Below are 21,799 nucleotides of genomic sequence, written 5' to 3' on the forward strand. Positions count from 1 at the left end.
CAGCTTCTGGAGGCCATGAGGTCCCAGTGCAGTTCTGGGATCCCATGAGGTCCCAGAGCAGCTTCTGGAGCCCGTGAGGTCCTGGTGCAGTTCTGGGATCCCATGAGGTCCCAGAGCAGCTTCTGTAGCCCCAGCATGCTGGGAGCTGCACCCTGTGCCCATGTTTCTTATGAAGTTGCTTTTCAAGCCTTCACTGAACCAAGAACTTTCAGATCCTCCCTGGGGAGCCGTGGGGGGGTGGCTCTGCCCTGTCCCTGCTCCCCCCGAGCTCCCAGCTGTGTCTGCCCCACCACCTCTGCACAGAACCACCAGGGTTTCCAGGAACTGCCTCACCCTGCCCCTGAGGGACCCTCCCTGCTGGCTGCACCATGCAAATCAGCACGGCCCACTGGTTCTGAACGGGTCAAAAAATTTAAAAATTCAATTGCTTGGGAACTTACTCTAAGAATACAAATGTAGACAAGGTGCTTCAACCAGAAATGGTGGTGGAAAGAAGAAAGGTTTTCCCTGCCCTCCTGGGCTGAAGTGTCCGTGTGGCTGGAGGGTGTCTGGGAGCTGAAGGTTCTGGGGCTCAGGATCTCCCAGTGGTCCAAGGGATGAGCACATCTGCAAAAACTGCATGGGACAGATGAGGGCTGGGGGGGGATGAGTCAGGTTTGTCCTGCAGGGTCACCTGGGAGGTCTTAACTCTACTCATGGAGTTCTTGATTTTCCAAAGAAAAAAAATGGGTCCATCTCTGGGGTCCCCATCAGCAGAAGGACACGGAGCTGTTGGAGCCAGTGCAGAGGAGGCCCTGGAGCTGCTGGGAGGGCTGGAGCAGCTCTGCTCTGGAGCCAGGCTGAGAGAGTTGGGGGTGTTGAGGCTGGAGAAGAGAAGGCTGCAACGGGGAGACCTTAGAGCACCTTCCAGTGCCTGAAGGGGCTCCAGGAAAGCTGGGGAGGGACTTGGGACAAGGGCCTGGAGGGATGGGACCCTGCGAGGGGGAAGGGTTTGCAGCTGGGAGAGGGGAGATGGAGAGGAGATCTTGGGCAGGGAGGGAGGGAGGGAGGGAGAAATTGTTTGGTTGGACTTGGTGATCTCAGAGGTCCTTTCCAGCCATGAGCATTCTGTGATTCTCAGGTGTGGGACATGGGTTAGTGGTGGCCTGGAATAAGGTGATGTCCTGGCTGGGCTGGAGTGGGATAGGACAAGGGGGAAGGGTTTGGAGCTGGGAGAGGGGAGCTGGGGCTGAGATGTGAGGGAGAAATTGCTTGGGGTGAGGGTGCTGAGCCCCTGGTTGCCCAGGTTGCCCAAGGAAGCTGTGGCTGCCCCATCCCTGGCAGTGTCTCAGCCCAGGTTGGATGGGGCTTGGAGCCCCCTGGGCTGGGGGAGGGGTCCCTGACCATGGCAGGGGGGGCACTGTGTGGGCTTTCAGGTCCCTCCCAAACCAGTCTGGTTTTCTTTGATCTCTGGGTGGCTTTTCATTTGCAATCCCTCTCACACCTGCCACCATCTCAAGAGGTTCACACATGCTGAGGGCCCTGGAGAATCAGCTTCAAAACAGAAAATATTTCCCCTCCTCCCAGCTCCTGGGACTGTGGCAGCTCCAGTGGGGCTGATGACTTGGGGTTTCCTGCTGGTTTCCATCTTAATTTACACAGGGGCTGATTTTCCTGCTGTGAGCAGCTGCTGGGGCTGAGGAGGATGGGGAATGAGCTGGTTCCTCCAAACCAAAGCCATGGGATGGGTCAGCACTGCTGGATGGGGAGCACCAAGCACTGGGCTCCCACCTCCTGCCACACGCGGGTGCACATGGAGGCACTCATGCCTCTTTCTGTGCATTTTCAGGTCTTTTTTTTTTTTTTTTTTAAATTTTATTTGAGGTTTTGGTGCAGGGGTGTGAAGTTCTGTGTGGGTTTTCTATTGATTTCCCCTTCAGAAGATGTCCTGGCCCTCCTGCAGCCCTCTCCCCTGTGGTCACCAGAATGTTTTACTCATTTCTTTGAGTCCCCCTATTACTAATAGAGTTTCAAAATGACAGTTTTACACATGAGGAGGTTTTCATGTTTATAAGAATATTGACTGTGGGCTGGCAGGGAAGATCTGGAGCCAGAGCTGGTGCCATGCCAGCTGCTCCCATGGTCACCAGTGGGCTGGGTTCTTCTGGCTCAGTTCTTTATCTGTAGTGATGATCCAAATGAGGGCATGGAGAGCACCCTCAGTCACTTTGCAGGTGACACCGAGTTGGGCAGCAGTGGTGATCTGCCTGAGGGTAGGAAGGATCTACAAGGGGACCTGGACAGGCTGGATCCATGGGATGAGGCTCTGCAGAGGGATCAGGACAGGCTGGATCCATGGGATGAGGCTCTGGAGAGGGATCAGGACAGGCTGGATCCATGGGATGAGGCTCTGCAGAGGGATCAGGACAGGATGGATCCATGGGGTGAGACCAATGGTGTTCAACAAAGTTTAATAGGACAAGAGGAATGGCCTCAAGTGGTGCCAGGGGAGGTTTAGGTTGGAGCTGGGGAAGAATTTCTCCCTGGAAAGGGTTGTCAGGTCCCAGGCTGCCCAGGGCAGGGCTGGAGTCCCCATCATGCCTGGAGGGGTTTCAGAGAAAGCCCTGGGGATGTGGGGATGAGGGACATGGGGCAGGGCTGGGGAAGGGTTGGACTCTGTGATCTCAAAGGTCTTTAAACCAAACCATGCCATGAAAATCAACGGACTTGGAGCATGTGAGTGCTGCATCTTGGAGCAGAGCTGGAGCAGTTCTGATGCTGTGAGGGTGCTGAGCCCCTGGTTGCCCAGGTTGCCCAAGGAAGCTGTGGCTGCCCCATCCCTGGCAGTGTCTCAGCCCAGGTTGGATGGGGCTTGGAGCCCCCTGGGCTGGGGGAGGGGTCCCTGACCATGGCAGGGGGGGCACTGGGGGAGCTTTGAGGTCCCTTCCCACCCAAAGCATTCCATGTTTCTATGATGATTCCATGATTCCAAGGCCCTTGGAAACATCACTCACCACCCGTGCCTGTCAGCTCGAGTTTGCTGTGGGAAGGCACCTGCAGCTGTGGTGCAAAGCTGCTCACGAGGCTCTTGGAGCAGCTCAACACCAACAGGGTGGGTTTGGCTGGAAAAAAATGCAAAATAAAAACCTTTTCAAAGTCGCTATTTTAGCAACAAATAAAAATACACAATATATATTTAAAATGTATTAACTATGTAAAAATGAATTAGAAAAGGGGATGGTCCCTCAGCAGAGCCTGGGTTTCCCAGCAGAGCTCTGGGGGGTTCCTGCAGCCTGCTGGAAGGATGAGCAGCTGCCAAGGGGCTGATGTGTCCTCCTGGAGCAGCAGGCTGGGAAGGTCACCCCGTCCCTTCCCGGGGTGTTCCCAGTTGGATCAGTGAGTGACGTGGTGGCCGTGGGTCAGATCCAACAGGGGGGCTGGGGGTGCCTCCCACACCACCCGACACACGCGACTCAGATCCAGAGCGTTTTGGCAAAGCCTCTTCCCTATGATTAGCTTTTTTTTCCGCCTTTATTTTTAGACCCTGCCCCAAACAAACCCCCCAATCCGTTGCCAACGTGTCCGTGGTGTCTCCCGTGCAGGCGCAGGCTGCGGGCTCGGCGCACTCCTCGCCCACGCAGAGCCACCCCATGCCCATGCCGCTGAGATCCACACCCACCCACGTCCCCCAGGACTCCCTGGCAGGGCTGGGGGGGGACGTGCAGGAGCCTTTCACACAAGGTGAGTCTCAGCAGCACCACGGGCACCGGGTGGGTGGTGGGCCGGCAGTCACCGGTTGGGTTTAAAAGGCCTTTCCCAACCAACACCACCGGGCCCGGGCTGCCCAGGGAGGTGGGAGATGCCCCATCCCTGGAGCCATCCCGGGTGGGGTTGGATGGGGCTCTGAGCAGCCTGGTCTGGTGAAGATGTCCCTGCTGGCTGCAGGGTGACCTTCAAGGTCCCTTCCCACCCAAACCTGTCTGGTTGTACGTACAACAACAGTGTTACTCCCTGGTGTAACTCCTCACCCTGCCCTCTGCTCCACACCAAAGAGATTGGGGCACGTTTGTAATCTTTACAACTCAGTGGAGTTATTTCTGTCAGGATGATCTGCCATCCCAGAAAGTTCCACCTGTAGCTGAACAGAGGGCAGGAGCTGGTGGTGGGTACAGGGCTGGTGTTTGGTCTGGGTGTGGTTTGCAAGAGGGGAAAAGGGGAAGAGGGGAAAAGTGAGAAGGAACAGGAAAATGGGAGAGAGAGGAGAGGAGAGGAGAGGAGAGGAGAGGAGAGGAGAGGAGAGGAGAGGAGAGGAGAGGAGAGGAGAAGGAAGAAGTAGGAAAAGGAAAAAGAGAAGAAGAAAGAAGGAGAAGAGAAGAAGAAGAAAGAAGGAGAAGAGACCATAAGGAAGAAGCAGGACAGGACAATAAACTTTTCCTGGAAGTCAGAGCTTCTGCTTTTGCACCTTTTCTTTCTCTGCCTTTGGAAAACCTCAGTTTCTGGCCTGGAGGCCTTGCTGTTGGGTGCTCTGCAGGTACAGAGGTGCTGGATTTTGGGGTAGGACCAGCCACAGTCCTCTGTCCACCTTGGCCTCCAGTTCTTTGGTGAGAGTGGTGGGGCTGGCTCCGAGGAGTGAGCAGCAGAGCTTGTCTCTCCATGCAGGAATCCAGGGCAGCAGTTGACACACATATTTTTGCTTGCCAGCTTCTGTAGGTAGTGTCAGTTTATACTTAGCTGCTGTGATTGTGCTGCAGTCACGCGCCCAAACTTCTCCATGTCAAAGCCACCATCAGCTCAAGAACAGCTCCAAAACCTGCAGACAACCAGAGGGATGGAACCTGCTCAGGACCCTGCAGACAACCAGAGGGATGGAACCTTCTCAGGTCCCTGCAGACAACCAGAGGGATGGAACCTGCTCAGGACCCTGCAGACCACCACTGCTCCCTTGAAGGCTGCAGGACCTGAGGAGCTGGTGGTGCTGGGATGTGCCAGGCAAGGACACGGCTCTCAGTCTGGTGTCAAGAAACTTGGCAGATATTTCTGTGCCTTCAGGGACTGTCCCTGCAAAGGAGGGGGAAATCAGTTCTTCCTCAGTCCTATCTGCTTCCACTCTGCTCCTGGGGAACAAAGTCAGTAGGAGCGGGTGCCCCAAGTGACATCACTTGAGGTTTTTGTGCTCTTTCCTTCTCTTCTGTCCATACTGGTCAAGAACTCATCATCTTGAGTCCTCCAGGAGATGTAGAGCTGTGAAAAAACAGCAGCAGGATTTGGTCTCCCCAGGTGGCTCTGGCAGACATGGAGGTTGTTTCTGAACATGATCCACCTTTCTGGAGGTGGATATCCACAAGCAGTTTAATGACAAGAAAAGAAGGGAGGACAGAAGATCCACCCTGCCCTAAGGCACCGGGCAAGGACTTGACAGCTGGACTTTGACCTCAGCAGTTGGAGATGGGAATGATGTCCCCAGGAAAGCAGTGGATTCCCCAACGCTGGACACTTGTAAGGCAGCTTGACAAGGTGCTGGGCATCTCATCCAAACCACATTCCTACCTGGAGAGGTTGGGCCAGGTGATCCTTGAGGTCCCTCCAATCATGATCCTGTGATTGGGTCATGGGCCAAGACAAGCAGTGGGCAGCAACTCTTCATGGGGACCCCTGGGAAGTCCCACGGGGTGGTGGCCACTTAGAGCCTGAAGTGCCAGGGTGCTGCAAGCCCCTCGTGTGTCCTTGGCAGCAAACAGGAGCCCGTGGTCACAGCTGGAGGTGGTGGTTTCTCCTTCTGGGTGGGGGAGATGGTGAATGTCCGTGTCCAATACCTGTGTCAGGTGGACACTCTCCTTTTCAAAAGAAAACATGAAAATAAACTTCCCAGAGCTGATGGTGTGTCCCAAAGCCAAACCAGTTCAAAGAGCACTTCGCATTTCCCAGCTCCTCGCTGGATACATCGCTCTAGAACATTCTTCCCTGCCTAAGGAGCTGCTGCCAGACAAAGGTGAGGGCAGAGGCTGCAAAATGGGGGCAGAGGACCAGGAACCACCAACGAGTGAATCTTTTTGGTTGGTGTTTGGTGCCTGGAGCTGCAGCAAGGCCCGGGAGCCCTCAGCTGCAGTGGTTGTTCTCAGAGCTGGTGGAGAGCTCAGGGCAGCCGGACTGAAAGCACCGAGCATCCAGCTCATCCACAAGAAGGAGATGTCTTTTTCCTCATCTCCCCGAGCACTTCCAGACCCGACGGCAGCAGCAGGCATTCCCGAGGAGGCCAGATGCCAAATTCCAGCGGCGCGGCCCGGCCCGGACTGGACCGGACCGGTATGGCACGGGACTCCATCTGCTGCCGTGGGTGGTCCATCCACCTCCTCTGCAGCTCCACAACAAGTGTGATGTTACAGCCCAGAGCTCTCAGCTCATCTCTTTGGCAGCTGCCTCTGCTTCCCCTCCACCCCACCCCCTGCAGATCCCTCTTCTCATCCCAGGGGTGAGGTGGGACGGCAGCACCATGGGGACAACCCCCTCCATCACCTCCTGCCCCTGTCCCACCCCCTCCATCACCTCCTGCCCCTGTGCCACCCCCTCCATCACCTCCTGCCCCTGTGCCACCCCCTCCATCACCTCCTGCCCCTGTCCCACCCCCTCCATCACCTCCTGCCCCTGTCCCACCCCCTCCATCACCTCCTGCCCCTGTCCCACCCCCTCCATCACCTCCCCTGTCCCTGTCCCTTTCCCTCCATCCCCTCCCCTGTCCCTTCCCAAGGGATGAGCTGCTCTCCCCTCTGCTGCCCAGGCTCGTGCCCATGTGGCTGCAAATCCCATTCCCCACCCTCCATGGTTGGGTTTTTCCCATTTCATGCTGTCCCCATCCTCTCTCTCCCCATCTGCTTTTTCTCCCCGCAGAAGCTGTGACAAAGCTGGCACTGCTCCCCCCAGCTCTGGGGCAGCAGCTGATGTCATTAATCAAAGGCTCATTCAGCCCTTTTTGAGGTTTGGGTTTTTTTAACCTGGTTTCTTGGGGCAGAGCCTTCATCAGGACCTGTTGATTTTTGCTCAAAGTGAAAACTTTTTAGTTTGTTTTTTTTTTTTTTTTCCTAAGTTTTTAGCACCAGCTGGTGTGGTAGAGCCAGGTGTGGTAGAAAAGTACTGGGGGCTGGTGCAGCTTGGTGGTGGTGATGGTGACAGCTCCCCAGAAGCAAAACCTCTCTAGGCAATGCCTGCACTACACATATTCTGTGTTGCTTTGGGGTTTTTTTCACATAAACATTACATTGTTGTTGCTGACTGCTGCACATCCACCCAGTTCTTCCAGAGCATCCTGGTGGAAGAGAGGAGGAAAGGAAAAGGGAAGGGAGATCCTGGTGCTGCTGCACCTTGTGCTGCCACATCCTAGGGGCAGGCAGAGATGGCAGCATCTTGTCTCTCCTCCCAAGGTGTAAATCTTTTGCCTGCCAGGATGGGAAGGTCTGGAGGAGGAAACATCCAAAGAGTTGAAGCCCAGGCACCTTCATCATCTGGGGTACATCACGGAGTCATGGAGCCTTTATGGTTGGGAAAGATCTCCAGGATCATCGAGTCCAACCATCAACCCAACAGCAACCAAGTGAACCAAGTCCTGAGGTGCCACACAGGGTTAGACACATTTCCTCCATAGGTGACCTCTTGTCCTTCAACTTGGCCAGAGGGAGAAGGCAGCAATCCACCAGGAGAGCAGAACACCCTGGGGGTTGAAATATCCCAGTTCCACCATCAGTGAGGAAAAAAAAGCTGCTGTTTATTGGCTGTAAAGAGAAGAGAACGATCCCTTGGGATTTCTCAGATGGAAGGATGATCCACCACTGCCAGGAGAAGTTCCTCTTGTGGTAACCACCACAAGGCTTTTTCATTTACTAGAAAAACTCTTGCAAGAAAGGAAAAAAACCCCAAAACCAAAGAAACAAAGTGCCACCAGCCTCACTAATCCATTTCCTGGAATGCTCCTTCCGGAGAGGCAATCTGCACAATTACTGTTGCTTCAGATTAATCAGGCAAAATCGGGCAAGTTAGAAGGCAAGTGGAGAGCACAGGAAACAGGAGAAAATGTCCATGGTTTCAGAGAATCCAGGCACTGAATGCCAGCAGCCAGGAGGCCTCTGCAGGTCCATGGCCAGAGGAGCTCCTTGATGTTGTTCCCCTGCTTACAGCCATTCCGAAGCAGTGTCCCTGCTCCTCTGTCCCACCCAGTGATAGGGCTGGGGACATCCAGAGACCCAGAGAAAGTGTAAGAGGTGCTGAGGACTCCCCCAGGTCCCCAGTCCCAGGATTGTTGGCCAAAATCTGTTTTTTTTTTCTTTTTAATCCTGTCCCCTGCGTGTGCATGCAGAGGAACACCCAGTGCCTGGCTGTCACCTTGGGCATGATGCTGGTCAGGGGGCAGCCTGACCTGGAGGAAAAAGGTCATGGAATTAAAGACTGGTTTGGGCTGGAAGAGACCTTAAAGATCATTTAGGTTTGAGACCAGGTGAGCTTTAATGTTCCTTCCAACCCAAACCAGTCTGGGATTGGATGAGTGGGTGAATGGTGCTGGTTCTGCTGGTATGAGGAACCAGGTGACCACCAGCCCTGACACCTGGGCATCTCTGCTGGGGACCACAGACCCTCCCTGGGACTGGGGGTTCTTGCAAAGCTGTGCCAGGTGTTGAGGGGGGTGGTGGGGTCTGTGGGTCCTTGAAGCAGCTGCTCACACAACACCAGTGTCCAGGCAGGTTGGTGTCACTGGTGGGGGGGACAGCAACGTGCCATCCCCCCAGCTGAGGAGGAGGAGGAGGAGGAGGAGAAGGAGAAGGAGAAGGAGAAGGAGAAGGAGAAGGAGAAGGAGAAGGAGGAAGAGAAGGAGAAGGAGAGAGGAGGAGGAGGATGTAGGAGGAGGTAGGAGGAGGAGAAGGAGGGGAGGAGGAGGAGGGGCATTGCTTCCTCTGGTGAGATGTCCCAAAGGGGACCCTCATGGGGACATAAAGCTGAGCATGGTGTGGTTGGGAGGTGCAATTCCTGCTCTTGGTGTGTGCTCCCTGCTCCCAGGTCCGAGGAGGAACCTGCGCAATGACCTGCTGGTGGCAGCTGACTCCATCACCAACACCATGTCCTCCCTGGTGAAGGAGCTTCACTCTGGTAAGAGACAGTCTGGGGGCAGCAGGAAAGGGCAGCTTGAAGCCACACATGGGAAACGTCTTTAAAAACAAGGTTCCATGTCCCCTTTTTCCATGAGGAAGTGAAAATTTTCACAGCTGAGGTCACAGGGAGCCTCTGGGAGGTTTCCATGGATTCCCTCACCCTCAGGTGATGCTCTGCAGACACAGGCCAGGCTGCTGACATTCCTGATTCCCCCCCCCTCCCACTGCCCAGATCAGTCCCTGCTGTTCCTTGAGGCATCTCCTGGGCCTTCCTGGCACTGCTTCCCAATCCTGCTTCTGGAAGCCAGAGAGCTTCTGCACACCACAACCCCAATGTGTGACTGTCCCCAAAGTTCTGCTCAGCACTGGTGATGCAGGGAGGGTCCTGCGTGGGGAACCCCCCCAGATGCCATCACCACCAGCACAGAGCCAGGACCAGTAGCTGGTACCTGGAGTCAGCTGCAACAAAGGATTAGATGGCAATGTGGGGAAAAAAAAGAAAAAAAAAAGATAATTATTCCCTTTGTGCCTTTTTAGTGGGCTGGTGGAGGTAAACACCATGATGGGGCCCAGCAGCTTCTGCTGCAGCCTGGGGACACATCCTGTGGCTCCTCAGCACCATCAGTGCTTGAGTAAATCATCATTTGGGGTTCCAGCAGCCTGTTCTTGGGCTGCCTTCTCTTTGGGGGAAGAAGAAAAGTGTTCTAAGCTCAGCCTGGACCTCTTGGGGTCAGTCAGGTTTCTCCTGTGCCTCCCCCAGCCCCGTGCTCTACTCAGGAGCTGCACCACATCATCCCCCCTCCCTATAAGAAAATGTAAAGAAACCATCTGGGCCAGGCTGGTGTCCCCATGCCCGAGGGACAGGGCCATGTCCTGCTGGTCTGGGGAGGGCTCTGGCAGGACCTGCCCTGCTGGAAAGCTCCCAGTGCACATGGGGGCACTGTCAAATAAGGCATTAATTAGTAATACTTATTAATAGTGCATCACCCTGACTGCACAGGGTGGCCTCTTGGGGTCCCAGGGGAGCCCTCGGGGTGGTCCCACCTTCCAGGCTGGGAAGGGGAGGGTTGGAAAAGACCTTTGAGACCCTCCAGTCCAACCCTTCCCCAGCCCTGCCCCATGTCCCTCATCCCCACATCCCCAGGGCTTTCTCTGAAACCCCTCCAGGCATGATGGGGACTCCAGCCCTGCCCTGGGCAGCCTGGGCCAGGCCCTGACAACCCTTTCCAGGGAGAAATTCTTCCCCAGCTCCAACCTAAACCTCCCCTGGCACCACTTGACTTGTGCCAAAAGTTCCTCTTCTCCCATCCCTTGTTCCTTGGGAGCAGAGCCCGACTCCCCCTGGCTCCAACCTCCTCTCAGGGGCTTGCAGAGAGCCACAAGGTCTCCCCTCAGCCTCCTTGTCTCCCATGATGATGCAGACTCTGTCCCCAGCCAGCACTCTGCATCTCCTGGATCCCACCAGGATGCTCTGGGCAGAGTTTTGCCACCAGCAGTGACCAGACACTGTGGCACAGGAGAGACTGGGATGCTCTTGGTCCTCACTGGTCCTTCCCCTCTGGTGGCAGCTTCTGATGAGCCAGCTCTTCCTGGCTGCAGAGAAGTTCTCCAGGTGTCTGCTCTCTCACCTCCTCATTTGTACTTTTTTCCTTTTTCTTTATTTTTGAAGCAGAGGAAGAGGATGAAGAAGGAACAGAGAAAATGCAGAATGGGAAGGACCGAGGTAAGGGGACAAAGTGATGGTGTCTGAGCTGTAAATCATTTCCCAAGGTGCTCCTCAGCAGGAGGTCAGTTTGCCACCTCCATTGGGAGCCCCAGGAGGTGGAAGCAGCCCCCGTTGTCTCATCACCCCCAGGCACAGCACAGGGGTGATGCCCACGAGGTCATTGCTGTGCTGCCAGGGTGTCCTCTCCAGCTCCTGCCAGGGCTTCAGGTGCCATCATGGCCCAGGTGCCTTCAGCCCCAGTGTTCTCCCCTCATCATCAGAGCCTCTCCAGCCTTGGATTCAACCTTCATGGCCAGGATTCCATCACCTCATGGGTTCAGCCATCATGGCCAGGGTTCCTTCAGCCCGTGGGTTCAGTTTTCAAGAATGTTTTTCTTTGGCAAAGGAAGGTCACACACAGACCTTTGGACGGTGTCAGAGAGGTGGAGCTGCTTTGAGAGCTGTGACCACGGTCACATGAATATCTTAAAAACAAACCTAGCTGTGGGCTGGTGAGGAGTGAAGATCCTGAGCAGTGGAACCATCACCTGCTGAGCCACAGCCTCCTCTGACCTTGTCTGGACAAATGTTCAGCCTGACTCAGCTGATGGTGGGCAGAAGGTGGGCTGAAGGTGGCTCCACAGGAGGTCTCTTTCATCTCCCTGGACTGCAGGTTTAGATAAAAACCCTCCCCAGACACATCCTTCAGCATGAAGGAATCCATAGCACATTCTGGATGAGTTATTCCTGGGGCTGGAAGTGATCAGAGCTGGGGTGGAGCACAGTCCTGAGCTGTGGCAGCAGCCCACAGAGTGGGGTTGAGTTGGAGGGGTCTGCAGGAGATGGTTCCATGGAGGAGGCTGCAGGAGATGGTTCCATGGAGGAGGATGCAGGAGATGGTTCCATGGAGGAGGATGCAGGAGATGGTTCCATGGAGGAGGATGCAGGAGATGGTTCCATGGGGGGGGCTGCAGGAGATGGTTCCTCACATCATGGGGGGGTCTGCAGGAGATGGTTCCTCACACCATGGGGGGGTCTGCAGGAGATGGTTCCTCACACCATGGAGGGGGCTGCAGGAGATGGTTCCTCACACCATGGAGGAGGCTGCAGGAGATGGTTCCATGGAGGGGGCTGCAGGAGATGGTTCCTCACACCATGGAGGAGGCTGCAGGAGATGGTTCCTCACACCATGGAGGGGGCTGCAGGAGATGGTTCCATGGAGGGGGCTGCAGGAGATGGTTCCTCACACCATGGGGGGGTCTGCAGGAGATGGTTCCTCACAGCACACTCCACCAGGGAAGGAAGGAAGGAAAAAGTCCCCTCCCTGACCTTCCTCAGGAGGGACCTGGCTCAGGGTCCCTTGACTTTTCCTTTCTACCTTTTAACCCAAAGTGGCAGATGGACTGGGAGAGGTTTGAGTCAGCCTGAATGTTGCCATCTGGCTGGAGCCAAACCCAGCTGCAGTGTCCATGAAGGTTCGATGCTTCTCCAGCCCCAGGTGTGATGTGATGTCCTGTCCCACCCAAAGGCTTTTCCTGAGTTTTCCCACCCAGCCGTAGCTACCCCGCGCCTTTCCGAGGCCGGAGAGCGTCGGTGCTGGAGCTCAGACCTCTCTTTGCCCTGGAACATTCCTCCCGGGGTAAATATTTCAGATGCTTGGCAGATGACCCTCGGCTTGTCTCCAGCTGCTCCTGGTCTCCTGGCTGGGAAGCAGGGGAAGGGGGACGGGGAGGAGTCGGAAGACGATGACGTTTGGGAGCAGAGAGGGAGTGAGACAAAACTCAGCTCCTTAGAGCCAGGGTGGGGACAGGACATGTCACCCAGGGCAGAACTTGGGCCAAAAACCTCCGGGTGGAATGTAAATATCTTCTCTGGCAGAACGTGAGGGATCCCTGCCTGTCCCGGCCTCAGGGAGATAAAAACCTGGCAGCATAAGTCAAGGAGCAATGGATGCAGCAGCCATGGGAGCTCCTCCGGACACCACCACGCGTGGTGGGCTCTGGGGTGGGTGGGCTGTGTCCAGGTGGGCATCAGGAACGTGCTGGTTCCCTGCTCTGTGCTGCCCGTGGGGACCCATGGCTGGGATGCTCCAGGTGTGGGTGGTCTGATGTCCCCCTGATGTCCCCCTCAGGTGTCCCCCTGAGCTCTGCCTGCCCCAGCATCCTCCTGTGTCCATCCTCATCCTGGCAAAGCTCTTCCCTTCCAGAATACTGTGTCCATCCCTGGGGTCCCCATCAGCAGAAGGACACGGAGCTGTTGGAGCCAGTGCAGAGGAGGCCCTGGAGCTGCTGGGAGGGCTGGAGCAGCTCTGCTCTGGAGCCAGGCTGAGAGAGTTGGGGGTGTTGAGGCTGGAGAAGAGAAGGCTGCAACGGGGAGACCTTAGAGCACCGTGGTTGGGATGAATTTGCAGATGACACCAAGCTGGCAGGAGCAGCTGGACAGAGGGTCATGGTGCCACCCAGCAGGATGGAGAAGGGGCCAGCAGGAGCCTCCTGCAGCTCAACAAGGAGAAATGCAAAGCTGTGGGACAAACCAAGGCACCTGCACACAGGGAAGAACCTGGGGGTCCTGGTGGACCCCAAGCTGAGCACGAGGCAGCAATGTTCAATGAAGGGGAATGGTTTCCTGGGCTGGCAAAGCTTTACCAGTGAGGAGATGGCATCTGTTCCTCTGCTTGGAACTGATGAGGCCACCCCAGGAGTGGTGGGTCCAGTGCTGGGCTCCCCAGCCCAAGAGAAGCATGGTGGGGACAGAGAGTGGGGACAGTCCAGGGAGGAGCCACAGGCATTGACAGCTCTGTCCCAGCAGGAGAATCCTTCAACTTCAAACCCCTTCTCCCCCCTGCAGCTGCTCAGAGGGGCTGTGGGGTCCCCACCCTTGGAGGTCCTGGGGTCCTTGCTATGGGTGGGGGTGGTCTGGGGGATCCCCAGCTCTGCCGGGGGCTCTGGGACTGGGGGAGGTCAGGAGCACCAGGACTTGGCTGTTCCTCCCTGTGGAGGTATCTGGGCAGGGTTTGCATTCCACAGGAAATAAAATTCCCCCTCTCTGAAAATGTCCCCATTTCCTTCTCCCTCTCTTGCAGGATAGAGATGGACACGGGTAGAGCAGATGTTCAGGTGAGGACCTGGTGGCTTCTTCCATCCCCTCTCCAGCAGCACAGGAACATCTCCTGGGTCATCTCCTGGGCCATCTCCTGGCTCATCTCCTGGTCCCTTATCCCTGCGAGACAGGAGGGTCCGGACCATGGTTGTGACTGAAAGAGGGAGAATTTGATGAGATCCCATGAAGAAGAAGAAGTTCTTCAGTGTGAGGGTGGTGAGGTGTCCCCTTGGGCAGGGGGTGGCACTGATGAACTTTTAAGGTCCCTTCCCACCCAAACCAGTCTGGGGTTCTGTGTTGAGTTCTTATCCAAACCCAGTTCTGCTGCTGCTGCAGAGGGTGGGGAAACAAGAACCTCAGTGGGAGCAGAATTGTCTCCAGTTCTTACCACGGGATGGTTTGGGTGGGAAGAGACCTTAAAAGTCATCAAGTCCAACCCCCTGCAGGCAGCAGGGACATCTTCACCCAGAGGTCCCTGAGAGTCCCACCCAACCTCCCCTGCGATGGTCCCAGGGATGGGGCATCTCCCACCTCTCTGGGACACCTGGGCCTCAGCACCCTCAGTGTGAACAATTCCTTTCTTGTATCTGGTCTGAATCCCCCCTCTTTTCACTTGAAACCATCCCCCCTTGTCCCACCACTCCAGGCCCTGCTGGAGCCTCTCTCCACCCTTCTTACAACCCCTTTGAGGACTGGATGTGTTCTGATGAGTTATTTCTTCTCTGCTGAGAGGCCTCACCCAGGAGGTGGTGATGGACACTGTCCCAGATGTCCTAAAACCACACAGACCTCATAGAGCTGTGAGCTATAGGAAGGCACAAGAGGCAGACAAGAGAGGTGGTTGGAGAGCAGGAGATGGAGGGAGAGGTGGGAGCTGGGGCTCTGTGGTGATGATGCCTCAGGACGACCTCGGTGAGACCCCCACCTTCAGGAGGCAGCAATCAGGACCCCCACTCCTCAGCCACAATCCCCACCCATCCCCATTCCTGGTGGGAAGGAAGAAGGTCCAGAGAAAGATCCATGGACAGGTGTGAGAGGAATGGGGAGCACAGGAGGTGACCTCCTTTCTGGAACCTTCTTCTCCATGCTGTGGGTTGGTGAGTTGGAGAAACCAGCCAAAGGGAGCTTTTCTCTCTCTAATTTACAATTTACCAGCTCAGCCCCAGCCCTGAGGGATCTGCAGCCACTTTGCATGAGAAAGCCACCACCGTGTCCCCCCCAAAGGTCATTTCCAAAGGAGGGGGAAGAAAAGAAGGGGGTTTGCCTTTCCTGTCACCTGAGCTTGGGGTGGAGACAACCCCCAGGGCCCAGGGGGTTTGGTTGGTGGTTTCCTACATCAGAAATTCAAGTCCTGCCTCATCTGGGAAACAATCTGGTAACTGAAGAAGGAGTGAAACGATCCCAGGAGCCCATCCATGGAGAGCTGCTGGCACCAGCTGCCCACGGCTTCTCCTTCAGGGGCTTGGGGTGACCTGGACCCCCTCATCCCCGGGCTTTGGGGTCCCCCGGCGGTGCCTCCACCACCACCGAGAGCTGGGAATGGAGAAACTCCCCCCAGGCTTCTTTCTTCCTCCCCAGAGGATGAAAATGGACAAACCAACCTTCCACCTGTGGTGGTTCTTTTCCAAGGTCCTCACCCCCTGCTCATGGTGCTAGGAGCTGAGATGGGTCCTCATGGACCTTGCTGGTGGCAGGGACAGGGCCAGGACAGACCAGTGGCCTTTGGGCTCTGGTTGCCCACCAGTGATGGAGGGGGCAGGGATGGGCAGCAGCACTGGGGCCTTTCTCTTAACAGATCTTGGGAAAAACACCCAGCACCAACCTCTCCTGGGTTTGCTAAGTCAAGTGTGGACCTCAGGACCGTGGTGTCCTGGTGTCACTGATTCAGGAGCTCAGGTTCCTTCTGCTTCCAGGGTTCTCTGGGGTTCAGGGTGAAGAGCTCTGGGCTCAGCAGGACACTTGATGGTTGGAGAGGGGGGCACTGGACATTTGGGCTGCTCAGAACTTGCTGTGGGTGTCCCCAGTCCCAAGGAGAAGGTTGAGGAGGTCCCAGCACAGGAGCTTGGCTTGTGCTCTGCAGCTGTGCAGGGGGAGGTCTCCAAAGCCCGTGCTGGTGGCACGTTGTGTGTTTCCATGCTGGCTTCAAGCTGGGAGAGGGGAGATGGGGAAGGGAGGGAGGGAGGGAGGGAGAAATTCCTTGGGGTGAGGGTGCTGAGCCCCTGGTTGCCCAGGTTGCCCAAGGAAGCTGTGGCTGCCCCATCCCTGGCAGTGTCTCAGCCCAGGTTGGATGGGGCTTGGAGCCCCCTGGGCTGGGGGAGGGGTCCCTGATCATGGCAGGGGGGGCACTGGGGGGGCTTTGAGGTCCCTTCCCACCCAACCCATTGTGGGGCCGGGTGATTCTGTTGGTGCAGGTGTGGAGGGTCTCCCTGTGCGTGGGCAGAGGCACATTCCAGCTGACACATCCACCATCGTGTGACTGTCACCTCGACCACCACCTCCTGCCCTCAGTGCTCCTGCCTCCCAAGCCCCCAGGACCCTCCCCACCAGCTCTGCGGCCGCTGCATGTCCCGTGCCACCCGTCACTGAGGATGCTCAGGCAGTGCCCTGGCAAACACAGCCTTTTGTGGGGGGGGAAAAATCACACATAAAAAAACAAAAAAAAAAAAAAAGAAAAAAAAAGGAAAAAGCCAAAAAGGGGAAGGTGAGAGCCCCCATACCCATCTCTCTTGGTTCCCTCCCAAACGATGTCACCATCGCGTCACTTGCCGCTGGCTCCTCCTGCCCCTCGGTCTGCATGAACAAAGGGGCACTGAGTCCCCCTGTGTGACACGGGGAGGTCCTGCTGCCACCAGCCCACCATCTCCCAACCTGTGTTGGTCCCTGGACGGTTGCCATCGATGTCACCCCAGGACACGTCGCCACGGGCCACCAGTCGCTGCCTTCAACCTTCCTGGTTCTGTGCTCTTTGGACTGTTAAAAAGTTTCCCCTCTGGGAAATCTGGGGAGGACCATCAGCAGGCTGAGAGGAACATCTCCACAGGCACCTTCAGGAGCCACGTTCCGTTGGGTTGGAAATGAAGGGAAATGGGGGGGCTGGAGGGTGCTGAGCCCCTGGCCCGGGTTGCCCCAATCTGATGGATCTTCAAGGTCCTTCCAGCCCAAACCAGTCTGGGATTCTGCTCCTGGGTTTCATCCCAGAGCTGATCAGCAAAACTCCAGCCCCATGTCACTTCAGGATGATTTTCCCTGGTTCCATGAGTTCTGGCAGCAGGAGCTGGGTGCCCGGGAGGGTCAAGAGGAAGAGGGGATGAACCCTGACACCAACCTCAGCTCCTGCCTCATCCCATACATCCCAGGCACAACATCCTCATGGGGTCCCTCTGGCCCGTGGGGAGTGGGACAATGAACCCCCGTGGTGGCCACAGCTTTGTGGGAGCTGCTGGGGAGGAGGAACGTGAGGGTGAGCTGGGGCAGGGAAGGGGACAGGGGTGGGGACAGGCCCGGGGAAACCTCCCCGTGGTTTGTGTTGGATTTGGTGACTTGGGACGGGCAGGTGCAGGGCAGAACATGGGGATGGTTGGGTGATGGTTGGGTGGTGACCATGCTTGGGGACCTGTCCAGATTGGGAAGGGGGAGGTGGCAGAGGGGGTGGATGGGATGGGGACACATCTCCCACAGCCGGGCTCCCCAGGAGCATCATGACTGTTCCCCGTGTTATTAATGATTGTTGCCATCCTGAGGCTGGGCTGGAGACGTGGGACCATGAGAAGAACCTCATGAGGTTCAGCCAGGCCACGTAAAAGGTCCTGCCCATGGGTGGGGGCAATCCCAAGGATAGGTTAAGGAGAATGGGTCGGGAACAGCCCTGAGGAGAAGGACCTGGGGGTGGTAGACATGGGGGTCGGGGGCCTCTCTGGATCTTGTCACCATCCCTGGTTCCACACCCGTGGGCACCGGTGGGTGCCAGAGCATCCCCAATGCTGTGGGGAATGTCTCCAAAAGAGACCTGTCACCTGGAAGCTGTGTCCCCATCCCCTGCCAAATGTTAAATAAATTCACCTGGTCCTGAGAGCAGGAGCAAAAAGAGGAAAAGTGTTGGGAAAAAACAACAAAACCAACCCCCAAGGCCATTTTCCAGGGAGCAGCTCGGAGCAGCTGCCAGCACCATCACCCGGATTGGTCACGGCTCTGGGTCCCTGGGAGCTGCCTGTGTCCAGATGTTCCCCCCCACCCCGCACTGCACAGCACATCTGGCAGCACTGGAAGGGCTGAGGGGGGGGATGCACCACGGGGTGAGCAGTGGGAGGTGGCTGAGGGGTGGGTGGTTGGCACCAGCTCTCCCACCAGGATGTCCATGTCCCACTGGGATGTCCATTTCCCACTGATATTCCCGGGTCCCTCCAGGATGTCCCCTTCCCACCAGGATGTCCATCACCTCCCAAGATTCCCCTCTCCCCCAGGATGTCCATCTCCCCTTGGGATTCCTGTGTCCCACTGATACTCCCATCTCCCCCAGGATGTCCACCTCCCCCCCAGCCACTCCCCTGCCCCCCCCAGATCCCGCTGAGCCAGGCCCGGGCTCTGCTCCCGGTGGGAAACCCGAGCCCCGGGAATCCGACGCAGATGGACCCTGCACCCCCCCTGGCACCGGGCCCTGCCAGGGATTAGGGGCCGTGGTGGGAATCACACTGAGCCCGCCCAGAACCAGGGGGGTCCGGATGGCCCGGCCCGGGGGGAGGGGGCTTTGGGATCCTCCCACCCTGGAGCGGGAGTGAGAAACCCCCGGAGAGCCCAGAGACCATCCCAGGGGGTCTGATCCCACCCATGGAGACCCCAAGGACCTCGTGTGCCCCATGGAGCTCTCAGGGACCCCGTGTGCCCCAACTGGAGGGGACTGGGGGGCAAGGCCAGACATGGCCCAGCACAGGGGTCCCTCTGGCCATGGTGGCATCACCGCTGCATCGCTTGGGGTTCCCTGGGGACAGCGTGGGGGGGCTGCAGATCCAGCACTGCCTGCACACGGGGTCCTACCTGGATCCTACCTGGAGCAGTGCCCATGGACAGAGCCACCAGAACCCACACCAGGCTGTGCCATGTGGCACCAGAACAGAACAGGACCTGTGTGATGGTCCAGTGACCTGCAGGTGACACCCACAGCAAGCTCTGCCCGTGGGCAGCCAGACCTCCGTGGAGCTGAAACCTCTGTGATGATCCCCAGAGCTGTGGTGGATTCCTGCAGGCACAGACAGCACAGACCCAGCACACCAACCCTGCAATGATCCGGGCCCGGGCAGAGCAGATGGAAAGTGCCCGGTGGGAAAGGACACGGAGGGTTGGTCAATAGGATCTGGATATGAGCCAGAGTCTGCCCAGGTGGCCAAGGTGGCCACCAACATCCTGGCTGGGACCAGCAGTGGGGTGGGCAGCAGGAGCAGGGCAGGGATCATCCATGTGCTGGGGATGCACCCCCAATCCTGGGGTCAGTTCTGGGCCCCTCAGGAGCAGAAGGAGATTGAGGGGCTGGAGAGTGTCCAGAGAAGGGAATGGAGCTGGGGAAGGGGCTGGAGAAGATGGAGAAGGGGCTGGAGAAGTTGTGAGGAGCATCTGAGGGAGCTGTGGGTGCTGATCCTGGAGCAGAGGAGGCTGAGGGGAGACCTTGTGGCTCTCTGCAAGCCCCTGAGAGGAGGTTGGAGCCAGGGGGGGTCGGGCTCTGCTCCCAAGGAACAAGGGATGGGAGAAGAGGAACTTTTGGCACAAGTCAAGTGGTGCCAGGGGAGGTTTAGGTTGGAGCTGGGGAAGAATTTCTCCCTGGAAAGGGTTGTCAGGGCCTGGCCCAGGCTGCCCAGGGCAGGGCTGGAGTCCCCATCATGCCTGGAGGGGTTTCAGAGAAAGCCCTGGGGATGTGGGGATGAGGGACATGGGGCAGGGCTGGGGAAGGGTTGGACTGGAGGGTCTCAAAGGTCTTTTCCAACCCTCCCCTTCCCAGCCTGGAAGGTGGGACCACCCCAAGGGCTCCCCTGGGGTCTCAAGAGGCCACCCTGTGCAGTCAGGGTGATGCACTATTAATAACTATTACTAATTAATGCCTTATTTGACAGTGCCCCCATGTGCACTGGGAGCCTTCCAGCAGGGCAGGTCCTGCCAGAGCCCTCCCCAGCCCAGCAGGACATGGCCCTGTCCCCCGGGCATGGGGACACCAGCCTGGACCCCCTGGCACTCGGGGTGCCCCATGGGGCAGAATGTGTCCCCCAGTGCCAGATTTGGTGTGTGGCTCTGGACGAGCACAGGTTTTGGTGGCCCTGGGTGGGGGCACTGGGCTCAGCATGGGGGGCACCACCACGGGTCACTGTAGGGTGGTCCCCACCATGGGTCACTGTGGGGTGGTCCCCACAGCCCAGGTGCAGACAACCAGGGAGGTCCCCATGGCTCAGCATGGCACAGCTTGGCATGGCTTGGCATGGCTTGGCACGGCATGGCCCACCCCAGCTCAACATAGCCCAGCTCAGAGTGGTTCATGGGTTGGCTCCCTGAGGCCTGGCTCAGCACAGCTCAGTTTGGCACCAGAGCCCCCAGCCTGGCTTGGCTTGGCACAGTCCAGCACTGCCCAGACTGCCCCAGCCCAGCCCCTCTGAGCCCCCTGCTCCAGCCCAGCCCAACCTGACACTGCCCCCTCGCCTCCTGTCCCATCCTGTCCCATACCATCCCCTCACAACAGTTCCCCCCTGTTCTGGATGTCCCATCCCCTCCTGGTTGTCCCATGCCATCCCAATTGTCCTGTCCTGTTCTGGCTGTCCCATCCTGTCCCAGGTGTCCCATCTCCCTTCCTGTTTGTGCCATCCTGGTTGTCCCATCCCTCCCCATCCCAGCTGTCCCATCCTGTCGTGGTTGTCCCCTCTTGGTTGTCCCAGCCCAGCCCAACCTCTCCTGGTTGTCCCATTACCTCTCGGTTATTCCCTCCCTGCTGCCCCATCCTGTCCCATCCTGGCTGTCCCATCCCATTCTGTCCTGGTTGTCCCATCCCTTCCCATCCCAGCTGTCCTTTCCCAACTGTCCCATCCCATCTTGTCCTGGTTCTCCCATCCCCTCAGCTGTCCCAACCCAACCTGCTTGTCCTGTCCTGTTCTAGCTGTCACATCCTGTCCACTCCCACTTGTCCCATCCCATCCTGGTCATCTTCTCCTTCTTGTCCCATCCCCTCCCATTTGTCCTATTCCATCCTAGCTGTCCTCTCCCAGTTGTCTCATTCCCTCCCAGTTGTCCCACCACCTCTTGGTTATCCTCTCCGTGTTGTCCTATCCTGTACCATCCTGGTTGCCCATCCCATCCGAAACCACTTGCCCCATCCTATCCCATCCTGGCTGTCTCATCCCATCCCATCCCATCCCAGTTGTCACATCGCATCTCAATTGTCATATCCCATCCTTCTTGTCACATCCAATCCCAGTTGCCCCATCCTATCCCAGTTGTCCCATCCCACCCCAGTTATCCCCTCCCATCCCATCCATCCCATCCCATCCCATCCCATCCCAGTTGTACTATCCCATCCCGGTTGTCCCATCCCATCCCAGTTGCCCCATCCCATCCCGGTTGTCCCATCCCATCCCCGTTGCCCCATCCCATCCCGGCTGTCCCATCCCATCCCGTCCCGTCCCATCCCATCCCAGTTGTCCCATTCCGGTTGTCCCATCCCATCCCATCCCATCCCATCCCATCCCATCCCGGTTGTCCCATCCCATCCCCGTTGCCCCATCCCATCCCGGCTGTCCCATCCCATCCCATCCCGTCCCGTCCCGTCCCATCCCGGCTTCCCTCTCCCGTTCCATCTGTCCCATCCTTTTTCCCCTCCCACCGTTCCCACCCCATCCTCTCCCGGTTCTTCCCCCTC

The 21,799-nt window shown here is 57.4% G+C and overlaps 1 protein-coding gene across 20 annotated transcripts in view; it reads left to right on the forward strand.

The window, feature by feature from the left end:
* DTNB (dystrobrevin beta) overlaps positions 1 to 18,006 on the forward strand; it is a 172,777-nt gene extending 154,771 nt beyond the window's left edge. For 6 of the 20 annotated variants that reach the window (XM_071742327.1, XM_071742328.1, XM_071742335.1 and 3 more), the window contains 4 exons: positions 3,582 to 3,720; positions 9,019 to 9,108; positions 10,780 to 10,833; positions 13,898 to 14,611. In XM_071742327.1, the coding sequence (XP_071598428.1) occupies positions 3,582 to 3,720; positions 9,019 to 9,108; positions 10,780 to 10,833; positions 13,898 to 13,902 (288 nt within the window). In that variant the 3' untranslated portion in view covers positions 13,903 to 14,611. Of the gene's footprint in view, positions 1 to 3,581; positions 3,721 to 4,680; positions 6,251 to 9,018; positions 9,109 to 10,779; positions 10,834 to 13,897; positions 14,612 to 16,325 lie in introns of those variants that run through there. The other 14 variants (XM_071742320.1, XM_071742322.1, XM_071742325.1 and 11 more) reach the window with 8 other exon arrangements.
* Positions 18,007 to 21,799: the final 3,793 nt, after the last annotated feature.

The sequence above is a fragment of the Heliangelus exortis genome, chromosome 3 (assembly GCF_036169615.1).
Source record: "Heliangelus exortis chromosome 3, bHelExo1.hap1, whole genome shotgun sequence".
Lineage (NCBI taxonomy): Eukaryota > Metazoa > Chordata > Aves > Apodiformes > Trochilidae > Heliangelus > Heliangelus exortis.